Consider the following 12,399-nt stretch of genomic DNA (forward strand, 5'->3'; position numbering starts at 1 on the left):
CCGCCAATATATTTTCACAGGTTTTCGTATTTTATTGGTTATTTTCTCTCTCCCAGCTCTCTGTCGGAGTGAGGTAGTTTGTAAACAAAACAGATTCACTGTGCACACAAGAATCGAGTAGTAATTTTGCAAAGCTAGATCGATCTAATCCTATTGTACAACCCAGTCCCCCACCAAACCCAGTAACTAACCCAATCAATTACCAGATATATAACCAAGTCTCCACCAACGCAGTACCCACACACTACACACACCCCGTCCCATTCGGCGGCGACCCCCTCTCCCCTCTCACCACCACGGCGCCCGGGTTCGGAAAGTCCACCGGCACGCCCTCCTTCACCGTACACGCATTCGTGCCGATCTGGGCCACGAAGATGCGCGGGTTGTCCACCATGCTCGCGAACCCGCTGCCGCCGCCAGTGATGGTCACGACCGCGCAGTTCATATACATCTCGCGGTTGCCGATCTTGTTGAACCACGTCCAGGCGAAGAGCGCGGCGCCAGAGGGTGCCGAGGGCGGGATGGCGAAGTTGAAGGGCGTGTTCTCGGCGGGGCAGGAACCTGGGAGGGGGTTGTTAGTACGGCAGAGTGGGACGGGGGACGGGAAAGGCGGGATGGGGGTTGGGGGAGGTACCGATCCAGGATTTGATTACGCGGAAGGTCCCCCCCCGTCGTATGACAGCGACACCTGGCAGCTGCCACCACCGTGGACCGCGGCACCTTCAGTCCTACATACCCAACTATCAATACCATAAAAATAAAATAAAAAAACACCCCCCAAATTCACACGAAGAAGCCTTACCTAAAGCTCTGCATACTCCCCGCGGGCCAGGTAGCCACGCTCCTCCCGGCGCCGCGCGCAAAGTCCTTGTGGTACTCTTTGCACGGGAATTGCGCGCCCTTGATAGGGAAGTTGAGGTCGTAGTCGGGCGAGGTTACGTATTGGTTCTTTGCGTAGCCGAGCGACGGCGGGGAGGACATGAGTACGTGGGCGGTGGTGAGGAAGGGGAAGAGGAAGAGGAGGCCTAGGTAGTTCATTTTGGCTGTGGTGGGGGAGTAGATGTAGGATTATGAACGTCAGATTGGTAGACTGGCTGGACTGAAGAAAGAAAGGAAGGAAGGAAGTAGGAAATAAAGGAAGGAGAAAAGAGCCTGGCTGGCTAACGAACTGGTGGCTGGATCAGAGATCTTTGAGAAACAAAGCTCCCAAACAAGTTCTACCACAACACTTATATACTCTACCATTTCCCCAATCAAGCCTGTTCCAGAAGCGCCCCTCTCAAAAACCACACATACCACCCTTCCACCACCTGCTAGTATCTCCAAGAGCAGGGGAAAGAGGGACTCTAGATTTCTACGGAAACAATTAACGGCGGTCCCCTTCTAGATCTACCGGCCATATATCCTGCGCGATGGATGAACACGGTCCACGTACCACATCTCCAACCCAACCCCCTCCACCAACCCCTCTGGGCCTCTTTCAACATTCCATTCGACACCCCCAATGCGGAGAGGCTGGTTCGTGGAAGCAGCTAGTGTCTAACATTCCAACCATCCACCCCCCACCCCCCACCCCTCTCCCCCCTCGTGTGGTAATGACTAAGCTATTGGGAGAACAAAAAACGGGAATATCGATCATTGACAGTGCGGCGCCAAGACAACCAACTGGAAAGAAACCACATCTGTACATGCGATTGAGCAACTGGCAGAAGGTTCTGGGTATAGTAACATCAACTCTGCATAATCTAGGGCGATTGAGGTTATTTATGCGTTGTTGTACTTACACTGGTCGAATTTGATAAGGTGAGGGTTAGGGTTTTTTGTAAATCAATTGAATAAGGATTCCCGCAGGTCAATTGGTTGGGTATCTATCTGAATCTTGATCTATAAACCCATCACAATGCGGAACTTATACTTATGGTCATAGGCCACGGATTCATGATCAATGGAGGCGCGTCTCTTCTACTCTCGGTGCCTGAATATTACCACCGGAGGGTGCATCACCAGGCGGAGCTACATATATATGTATTACGATTCAAGTTACGCCTTATCTATATCCATCTACTACCGGAAAAGCACGAGCTAACGAACTACAAAGTATCTATCTGAAAGGGGAAAGAAAAAACGAAAAAGAAGAAAAACACACCATCACCGGCCTCCCCTACTTCATCTTCCTCTTCATCAATACCGCCAACGGCACATCCTCATCATCCCCCTCCGCCTCCACCTCAACCCCATAATCCGCCAACGACTCCCCCTCTCCATTCCGCCACTCCCACCCCTTCTCCGCAATCCTCGGATACCTCAACTCCTCCTGCCTCGCCCCCGTCTCCCCACGCGCCCTGCGCCGGTCCAAGTCCTCCCTCTGCCGCCGCCGCACCCCCTCCACCCACTCGTCGCCCTCCCCCTCCGCCACCGTCGTCTCCACCGCCTTCTCAAACCCGGCCGCAGAAAGCTTATCCGGGTCCACGGGCGGCCACACCACACTCAGGTCCTCATACCCATTCACCTCCCACTCCAAGCCTCCCTGCATCACCACATCGCCGCTCCCACGGATCGTCTCGCCGACGGAGCGCGTGCGGCTGAGTGGCCAGGCCCACGACAGGATGTTCCCTGTGCCGCCGAAGGCGCTGCAAAGGTTGTCCCAGAAGCCGATGTCGTAGGGGAATTCCTGGCGGGGCACCTTTTTGCGTGCCACGAGCGCGTCGTGGCGGTCTTGCTCCCAGGTCTCGATGGTGGTGTAGCCGTTGGTGACGGACCAGAAGGTGCGTAGGGAGAGGATGGAGAGGGCAAAGGTTGTGAAGATGGTGATGAGGGTGAGGGCTGTGAGGAGGAGGAGCTGTGGGAGCGTGTGTGGGCTTGAGTACTGTGGGGTGTTAGTGGCGCCTAGAGTGGAGGGGGGAATGGGGGGGAGAGGGGGGAATGGGGGGAGAGGGGGGAATGGGGGGGAGAGGGGGGAATGGGGGGGAGAGGGGGGAGGGGGGGGAGGGGGGGGGGGGGGACATACGGCGGGCGTGTTCCGCGCCTCCCAGACGACTAAGCATCGCGAGAAGAGATGCGTCAGTAGATACAGCGATGTAAACGCACTATAAGCCAAAAAGCGCAAGAAATGCGGTAGGTTCCGGTATCCGACACAGTTGTTCGTCCACGGGCAATGATGGTCCATCCTAAGCACACACCTACACCACACACGCACCCCCAATCAGCACCCCACTCCCCACAGAAGACCCAGAGACCAAACCTACACATTACACGTCCGACAATGATGCGCCCTCACAGGCCTATACCCCATACACTTGCGACACCACTTCCCCGTCCCCACCACCAGCCGTCTCTCCTCCGCCCTTCCCCGTCCCTCCTCGGCATCCTCACCGTCGTGTACAGGCGGCGCCCAGTCCTTTGGAGGCGAGCCAGGGTGCGTGGTGATGGAGCGGTAGTAGCTGATCCAGACGCAGGCGACGAGCGTGTTGAAGAAGATGCACTGCGCGCGCGAGAGGTGTGGGGAGAGCAGGAGGAGCTGCGACGCGTAGGCGAGCGTGGCGATGAGGAGGGTGGAGGATGCGACGGCAAGGCGCGAGAAGCGCGGGTCGATCATTTTGGGGGGTTTTGTTGTGGGGTGGTGCGATGAAGGTGGTGGGTGTGGTTTGAGAGTGTAGGAACTGGAGCTCGTGAGGTGTGGTGTGCCAGGGGTGGGCTTGGCGCATGGGGTGTCACTCGGGGAATGATTGGGATGCGTGTTTTTGCGTTGGCAACGGGTTTGGGTGGGACAGGGCGGGGTGGGAGGGGGTGGGTATGGCGCTGCACTATCCCGTGTTGATGGGGGGGGAAATAACTGACCAGCTAAGTTTATGCTTTTAGTCCAAGTATCGGCGAAAGCACACCTATAGACCACACCACGATGTAGCAGAGATGTAGGTGCCAACAGGAACTTACTACTACCTGAACCTGCGTGGCAGTTATCAGGGGCTGTAGGTTGGGTCCATATACGTCTAATACAGAAGTTTAGATGGCCTGGTCATAGAGATGTGTTCTGGCGTCGCTATATAGCACAGATGCACGTCCCTACAGGTACTCAGAGAAAGCCACAACTAGATCATTGACCTTGGAAAAAACATACCACCTCCGGAGACGAAGGGCTCAAATGAACTGGACTCCAAGGATACCCGGATCATCTTCATCCCTGTTGCTAGAATTAAAGGCTTTCAATGCTGTCTCTGTAGCCATAGAACAGTGCGCGCTTCAGGTTCAAACCCTCATAGGTTTTTATAGGTTCCCGGACTCTATTCCAGGGCGCCGTACCGCCGGTTTCAAATACTATCCCATGGAGGCATCAACGGCAAGACAAAGCGCTTAAAGAATGAGGAGAGAATTTCAGTAGTAAATAAGTGGGATGTGGGCTCAAAAACAAACACAGCGATCGACGGTCAGGACACTAACTTAAATTCCTAACGGAGGTTTTGGCCAGTCTCTGGTCTCGACGGTTCTAAACAGAGCAGAACAGAATAAGAATAAGAATAGGACGGGTGACTGGTGGAGTGTTATACTTATGGATATACGATATACAATAGAAGCTAAAGATACTCTAATACTCTGACAACAAAATACATGGATTCTACTACTGGTTTGATTGTGGCCTTAAACTCTCCTCCACCCCAGGAGGCTAGACAAGAGCCATGAATGTGCTTTGACTCGGTGACTTAAATACTTTATTAGTTTTTAAGAATCTCTATGATCACAGTCATCCGGGATTCCTGAGCTGAGAATGTGGGATTCAACTGATTGGTTGGATGTATTCATGCGCACCCAGGGCTCTATTCGGATAGGTGCCGGCCTGTATATCTGTATATTGAGTCGTGATATGACTTACTTAATGTAGTTTTATATAGATCTCGTATCAGGTCACAGTACCGCCAAATGCAGCCAGAGACCATCTAAATCACAACGAGATCAATAGCCGCGGTTCAATAAACCCCAATTCTGCAATTAATTCCGGCCTTTCACGGCGCACTGCCAGCATTCGAATGACTCCACAATATGTATAATCTGTAGAGTCATTCGCATCACTACTAATCACCCGTTTAGAAGCACTCCCACTTCTTACCCAGCATCCCCGTCAGACTGCCAAGACATATGCGACGGGCATCCTTATTACTCACGTCCCGTCGCGTCTCGACACTTTACGCGTCTGCTAGAATTCTCGAGACATTCACAACCTACCTAGCTACACTACCAGCCCAACGTGCAACTATCAACCAATTAATCACGAACTACTCTATCAAAGCCAGCAACAAGCAATTAAAAATGGTCACCGAATTCCAGGAAGCACGTCTACCCCCGCAACTCTACTTCACTAGAACCCCCCAGCTAACAAACCCTAGAAAGTCTACACCCTCCTAAAACAGGTACACCCCCCACCCCCATTACACTTCCGGAGATCTAGACATCCCCACCTAACCACCAACACCACAGATCCCACCCGGGAAAGTAAGCACCTACAAAGCGCTCTCCACCGCGCTGTCCTCCTCCCCGCGGGCTGTCGGCGGTGCTTGCCGTACGTTCATCCCCCCCCCCCCTCTCTCTTCTCTGCGTGATTCTAACGGACGTAGGGAATAATCCATATGCGCCACAAGTGCCGTGTCATCGCATCATTGCCTCCACCGGAGTATATACCGCCTCTCTCCTCCTACCTAGTCTTTGATTATTTGCTGACAGACTGGCGACGGCACGTAGTACATCGGCGGGTTCATGGGCGACTGGGGCCGCGACTCACCGGGCGAGGGGCAGTGCGCGAAGAAGCTGGAGCTGCTGAAGGGGGAGGGGGTGGAGTTTGATGGGAGGGGGATGTTGGTGGATAAGGGGCGGCTGTGGGATGGGTTTATGGTTTAGGGTAGGGTATGGAGGTTGTGTAAGGTAGTGGTGTGGCTGCTGTGGGTTAAGGTTATACACTTTTTTGAAGTCGAGATGGGGGTGGTGTAGAGCGTTAGAAATGGATTGGATGTGTGGATGCTTATAGTGAGTGGGGGAGCTATTGTGTGTCTGCTGCCACCATGCTCACTTCAAGGGCGCGGTCTAACCAATTGACGTTTGAGGTTTCGTATTGGTGCATGTGTCCGTGGTGCTCTAGATTATACAGCTGCATTTAATCTGTATTCCCATAAATGAGTCAGACCTAAGAATTATCATGTCCACGAGCGCTCCGATTTTCCCCCTCATGATATCGATTCCGAAGCTAGACGGGTTTTGTGGTGTGTAGATCCAGAGGTCAATGATAGGCTGGCCAATATATGGACGGCCTATCTGGCTGCGGACCAAGACTTAGTGGACTGGGCTGGTATAGGGCTTTAGTAGTCTGTACTACTGCCCTGTGCTTGGCTGTTTTTGGCCCCGTAGAGATTGAAAATTGAAAATATATATATATATATATATATATATATATGGGCCTCGATCGTCTATCCACCTTCGATTCCGGTATGCACCTAAAGCCGGCAAGGAACTCAGGTCGATCCGACGAAACCCTTATCCAAGTAATTATCGCCTTTCCAAACTGCCCTACTATATCTATGCATAGGAAGGCGTATTAAAAGTTATATATCAAATGCTATATAGAGCCGGAGGTTACGTATACACGTGTGGTTCCAATCAGAAATACATTTGTACTCGAGGCACACAGGTACAACCAGCTTTACGCTAGGGGTCAATGATCAAACCACACTTTATTCACACCCCCCCCCCCACCAACGCTAGTATTACCTCTCCCGCTTCAAGATACAGGAAGACCGAAATAATTTACTCTATGGCCTCCGCGCACACACTTTGCCTCTGATCCGGAGGTGGACACATGGCCCTAGTTAGCATCGTATCCTTCTGGCCCGGACGTACCTGTATGCCGGTGGTGCGGGCTTTCGTGCATCTATTAGCGCTAGCATTTGGGTAGTATATTGAGAAGGGTATGTATGAAAGGGGGATTATGTAGTGGATTGCTACACTGTGATTATAATAGCTTCATTTCCTATCTCTTCAGTTCTCACGTACAAAAATTAATAACTTTTCAATTTAAAGTAGTCAACATCCCGCAGCCGCCATATAACTACTACCTTCGCTAAAGTCTAGGGAACAATAATGGGTAAGGATATATGTAGACACTCTCTCCCCTGTCTTTCTCATTATACCCATTGGCCTAATAAGACATCGCCCCCCCGTAATAACTACAATTTAACCCCACACGCACCACCACCGAGTGACACCCCATGAAGGCAATCCCAGTAGTCTATACAATAATTTTCAAAACTCTACTATACATAAAAGACGTCTTTCCTCCCGACTTCTTCGCTCTATTACTTACTTCTTACCCAAGCACCTCTCCCCACTACTTTCTTCCCGCAGCCCAGTAATCGTTAAAAACAGATAGTATAAAATTGCGGAAAAGAGAAGAAAAAAGAGAGGGTCATAAAAAAAAGGGGGGTTACCAATAAAATACAAAAAAAAAAAGGTATATTGAGTACAAAAAAGATACTTACCGCACTCAAGACAAAACCCCCTTTTTCAGGTATATAGTCATATTAAAAGCATGCCTCCACGGACAACCTAACAGCTAGCCATCGTAAAAAATATTCCTGTCCCGAACAATTCTGTCTAAATGACTACCTCTAATGAGAATGTCCGTGGCCATGTCCCGAATCAGCAGTCTCTTGTCCCACTGGTCCACAGCATTTCACAGTCGCGCACCCATCTCCACAGTCCAACAGGCATGCCGAATCACTTCCTGTTACGCTTCCCGCACGGCTGCCGTCAGCCGTGGCACCATATCCCGTGACTTGCTCGCCACCAGGGCTCATGTCAGCGGCGATGACGTCGCCGCCGACCGGCTTAGTGTACTCTGGCTGGATTGTGGATGAGTGGATACCATAAGCGTGAAGGCAGGTTCTGATTGAGCGTGCGAGTTGCATGTAACGGCCACCCTGGTCAGGGTCGAAGGCGATCTGAATGTGGAGTGAGGCGATCATCTTTACGTCCGAGAGCTGCCAGATGTGGAGTTCATGGACAGACTCAACGCCAGGGATGTCCGCGATGTCTTCCTTGACCTCCTCGAGCGAGATTCCGGTTGGGACGGCTTGGAGTAGAATCTTGGAGGCGGATTTAACAAGCGGCAGGGCGGACGAGAAAATGATTACCGTAATGACGAGGGAGATGGAGGGATCTAGGTAGTTCTTCCATGTGTACTCATCCGGGATGTACATCAGGCAGAGAGCAACAACCATAACACCGACATTTCCGAGGGCATCGCCGAGAACGTGCAGGAAAACACCGCGCATGTTGAGGTTTGCATGGGAATGACCGGAGGTGCCTTCGGGCTTAGGCTTGGTGTGGTTATGGCCGGTGTGGGTGACGGAGTATGCGCGCCTACGAGGAGAGGAGGAGGAATCACCATTTTTAGATACGAGTGGGGTGCTTTCATCACCACCTTCTTCGTCGTCGGAAGTGCCGGAGGTTGCTTCAGTGTCGCTGACAGCGGCGGCGATGACCTCTTGTCGGTTACGGGCGGGGTGGACGTGAATGTGTGTTACCGGCGATGCGAAACGTGCCTGCCTACTACTATTTCTCTTGTGTTTCTGAGTAGACCTGGAGACGGGGTTCGCATCGGACGCGACACGAGCTACAACATTGGCGGGGAGAATTTCTTCGATGTCGCCACTATCATCTTCGGCGGGGTTGTGGATGTGACCGGGTAGACCGTGGGTGTGTTTATGGTGCTCATGGCCATCAATTCCAGCTTCAATATCATGGCTGTGAGAATGGCCGTGGCTATCACCACCTCCATGGGAGTGACCATGGTCATGGAACAGGAATAATCCAAGAATATTTGATGCCAACCCAGCACTCCCGACAGCGAGTACGAGAATGGGCTGACCAACCTCTTGCGGCTCGAAAAATCGCTGGATAGCTTCAAGGAAGATCGATAAACACAGAGCGAGGAGGAAAACGCCATTGACCAAGGCGCCGAGGACTTCCGCACGTTGCCACTATAGGAGCAAAAATGATCAGCCTGAATACCGAGCGCTAACAACAGAAAAATACTGCACCCCTCCAAGCAGTAGTAGAACAACCAGGAACAAACCCCATATGTATAGCTAGAAGTAGACTTCTGTTTTGCAAGCTTGATAGCCCAGAGTGCGACAAGTAATGAAAAAACATCATTCAGCTACATAGGTACTACAGTCAGCCCACTATCAAGAGAGCAACGACCCATGGATCAACCCTACCATATGGAACGAATCCGCCACCAGAGCCAGTGAATGCACGGAATAACCAACGATGATCTCGAGCAGAAAAAACAGTGAATCAATCACTAACAAAGTGATGATCCGCGCAGAGCGTGAGAAACCCATAGTTCTGGGTTAAAGGGAGGGGGGTTCCTCCTGTCTATCGATACGAAAACTTAGGGTGCAGCCGTGAGGAGGCAGTTTTATGTATGCAAGCGGCGACAAAGCAGACAAACACAGCAAAGAAGAAAGAAATACCGGCTAGATGCGCATACAATGGAGTTGAACCGTCGGGATGAAGCAGAGGCGAAGAGTTTGCAGGCTTGAGGTGATGGTGTTGAATATGACGAAATGGCAATAGCAAGTTAGACGTATGCAGGGTTAGGTGTGAGTTAAGGGGTGTGTGGGTTAGGGTTCCATAGAGATAGGGTCCAGACCACGAAAGAAATTGCGAGGTAAAGGAACAAAGAGAGAGAGAGAGAGAGAGAGAGAGAGAGAGAGGAGATTGGAACTAAAGATATTCAAGATAAGAATACGGGGAAAGGGATAAAAACAATCGGTAATTGTCGTGTTACTCCCAACAGCACTTGCCTCCTCTACCGAGTAGATAATGGCTGAAAGCTGCAGATTAGATGGTGACACATAACTAACATTGCGAGTTTCGCCTCACTACAAAACTCGGGTGTTTCGTTTACTCGCCCCTCGGAACGCTTCCACTTACTTTGTTTTGTCCTTGCCCTCACGCGTGAGAGGGAAACCCAAAACTCAAAAAATACACAGAAGCCCTATTCTCATACATACATTGTTTAGAATCTAGATGCCTCACACATGAGGCGCTTATGCATTTGATGTTGTGCAGCCTGTCAGTATCCGAATATCGCGTTCCTCACTGGTCGAGGTACAGAACTAAGCTTCATCCCAAGACATATTACCCCGGCTAATGCTAACAAAAGGTGTTGTCAATGATCAAAAAATGAAATCTGACACCGCCCATACTGTTTCGTCTTTGTCGTATTTAGAACTCTAATTGTAAATGGATCTGCCTTTCTTACCGTGCTAATTGAAACCTTAATCCACAACCTCAATATTCCGGCGTGACCATATGTAAGCATCCAGATACATCATCGGATGCATGTAAAACGCATATAATATCGAAATATTTCAATTATATGTGTTATTGCTAATAGAGTATGCGCCTGAGAGTTTTAGCTATATAATTTGGACAGAAACTCCTGCACCTCCTATTGGTTGCAACGTGCATGAGTTTCTTATATATGGTGTTTCTTTGAGACTGCACTTAACCCTGAGAATTCCGGTACAACGCCAATGTAGGTACGCAGGTAAGTGTTAAAATAAGTCCACGATTCTGTGCGTGTTGCAAGGCCAATTCAGTAACTACTTCAAGTATACGTGCTATTACATGATTTGGACAAGTAACGGTTGAATTTTTTTAATATTATGCTGGGCTTGATATTTTGAATTAATGCAAAACCCTTTTCCCTAGACCTGAATTGTTCAGCTGATCAGAATTAAGAAGAAGTAACATTATTAGAGGCATGTAGATATCCTCGACGCATGTTCTCATGCAATGTAAGTAAGCTTGGGATCCTACATAGCCAAAGGACTTCAGCAACCATCAATCACAGGCAGTGACCACCCGGTAAACCCAATCCGCTTACGGTTTGTGCGAATGAGGTTTTTCTTCTGGGGCTTAAGGTTTAGCGAATGGGTTGATCATCAAGCATCACTCGGATTACCCATACTTAGTAAACCCAGATCATAAACCTACCTCCGACCATATGCACGTAGGCGTAGGCGGTTTACGGTACTAGAAGCTCGGGGAAAATCCGAGTGACACACTACGGTTTATCGAGAACTTTAATAGCGTCTAGCCTTTTCTCTCAGCTCTGTCTACGCCACCGGTTTATCGATCACCGATAGTCCCCAGCGACAAACGCCGAGTTGCCCCTAGCACTAGAAAGGCGGGGATTGTATTAGTGCCAGAATTCAAAGGCCCGCACCAAGCCACCAAGAGATGCCGCTTTCTCTACCGGATCAACATCGGGCCGCTAGAACGCTATCCTTAGCGCACATTCGACATCAACCACTAGCGAACTCCGACCTCGCCTTTCCCCTAAACGAATCCGCGAAGGAAAAGAAAGCTCCCCGAGAGAAAAGAAAAAACTTAACTAAGACTTTGTAGCAGCACGAAAGACGTCATGATAATATTACGTGAGATATTTTCAGGGTGTAATTGGACCCTGCTTGACTAGATTAGATAATAATGACCTAGTTATTTAGGGATCAAGGAAGTCCTGAAGAGGTGAGGGATCTGCAGTGCGGGTGATGTGTCAGCATGTGAATTAGCAGTGTGAATTCGCAGAACCGGTATTGGATGTGCGGATTCAATGTTGAGATATTCACAGGCAAGGATATATGAATGAGGATAATACGAGTAGATCTAGAAACAGAGCAAGTTGACTATGGGCCACTCACATGTATCTTGCGGGCATACATGTGTATTCCGACGCTTCAACTCCGTAGACAACTTAAGGCATCTTGGTCGGCCCCGAAAAAGCCGCCGACGAGCACAAAGAAATAAAGATCCTCGTTGAAGATGCCCTGATACTTACCAAGTTGGTTGAATGGAACCGTAGATCTATCTGCCATAGTGCGGCAGAGGTGGGGTTTCAACTCCTCATATCCAAGTCTGTGCCTGAGCGGTTCGGTGATGTCCGGGTCAAAATCTCACGATGAACCGGTTGGGTAGTGAACATGTACCAGCCTGAAAATGGAAGAGCCTGCTGAGAGCATAGATACATGTAGATTTGTATGGTTTGGGTTGGAACCCGGGCTGATGACTTGCGTCCCCAAAGCGGGGGGACACATACTCGCGTCAGGGAAAAAGAACCAGAACATGCAAGTGAGAAAGCAGGGATTATTTGTATGGAGTGGCGCTGAGCTGCCATACAAACTAGGCATTTGCATGTTCTGGTTCTTTATCCTAGACGCGGGTACGGGATTGGGCGCTCGACGGATATACAGGCCCAAGCAATCGTAGGGCGGCCAAGAGCAAAGTGTAAAGTACAGGCATAATCCTGGGAGGGAGATCTTTACTCGATTCCTGGAGTGAAGGAAA

General features: G+C 50.2%; 4 protein-coding genes across 4 annotated transcripts; 1 reads left to right on the forward strand and 3 right to left on the reverse strand.

Annotated features, from left to right (window-relative positions):
* Positions 1–244: 244 nt before the first annotated feature.
* LAJ45_04570 (uncharacterized protein) lies at positions 245–1,038 on the reverse strand (the record flags this gene model as incomplete). Its single annotated transcript, XM_046114150.1, has 2 exons — positions 245–561; positions 819–1,038. 2 exons carry the CDS (start codon positions 1,036–1,038, stop codon positions 245–247), a joined length of 537 nt encoding a protein of 178 aa, XP_045972672.1.
* A 1,123-nt stretch (positions 1,039–2,161) lies between these two features.
* LAJ45_04571 (uncharacterized protein) lies at positions 2,162–3,595 on the reverse strand (the record flags this gene model as incomplete). Its single annotated transcript, XM_046114151.1, has 3 exons — positions 2,162–2,866; positions 3,008–3,179; positions 3,246–3,595. The coding sequence occupies 3 exons, from the start codon at positions 3,593–3,595 to the stop codon at positions 2,162–2,164; spliced, it is 1,227 nt and encodes a 408-aa protein (XP_045972673.1).
* Positions 3,596–5,301: 1,706 nt separating this feature from the next.
* LAJ45_04572 (uncharacterized protein) lies at positions 5,302–5,886 on the forward strand (the record flags this gene model as incomplete). Its single annotated transcript, XM_046114152.1, has 5 exons — positions 5,302–5,322; positions 5,379–5,402; positions 5,470–5,551; positions 5,607–5,662; positions 5,731–5,886. 5 exons carry the CDS (start codon positions 5,302–5,304, stop codon positions 5,884–5,886), a joined length of 339 nt encoding a protein of 112 aa, XP_045972674.1.
* A 1,452-nt stretch (positions 5,887–7,338) lies between these two features.
* On the reverse strand, positions 7,339–9,263 carry LAJ45_04573 (uncharacterized protein; the record flags this gene model as incomplete). The annotated part of the gene is made up of 5 exons (XM_046114153.1): positions 7,339–7,373; positions 7,518–7,537; positions 7,726–9,020; positions 9,116–9,199; positions 9,261–9,263. The coding sequence occupies 5 exons, from the start codon at positions 9,261–9,263 to the stop codon at positions 7,339–7,341; spliced, it is 1,437 nt and encodes a 478-aa protein (XP_045972675.1).
* Between the last annotated feature and the right edge of the window lie 3,136 nt (positions 9,264–12,399).

This window comes from Morchella importuna (genome assembly GCF_003444635.1).
Source record: "Morchella importuna strain M04M26 chromosome Unknown Morimp01GS011, whole genome shotgun sequence".
NCBI lineage: Eukaryota > Fungi > Ascomycota > Pezizomycetes > Pezizales > Morchellaceae > Morchella > Morchella importuna.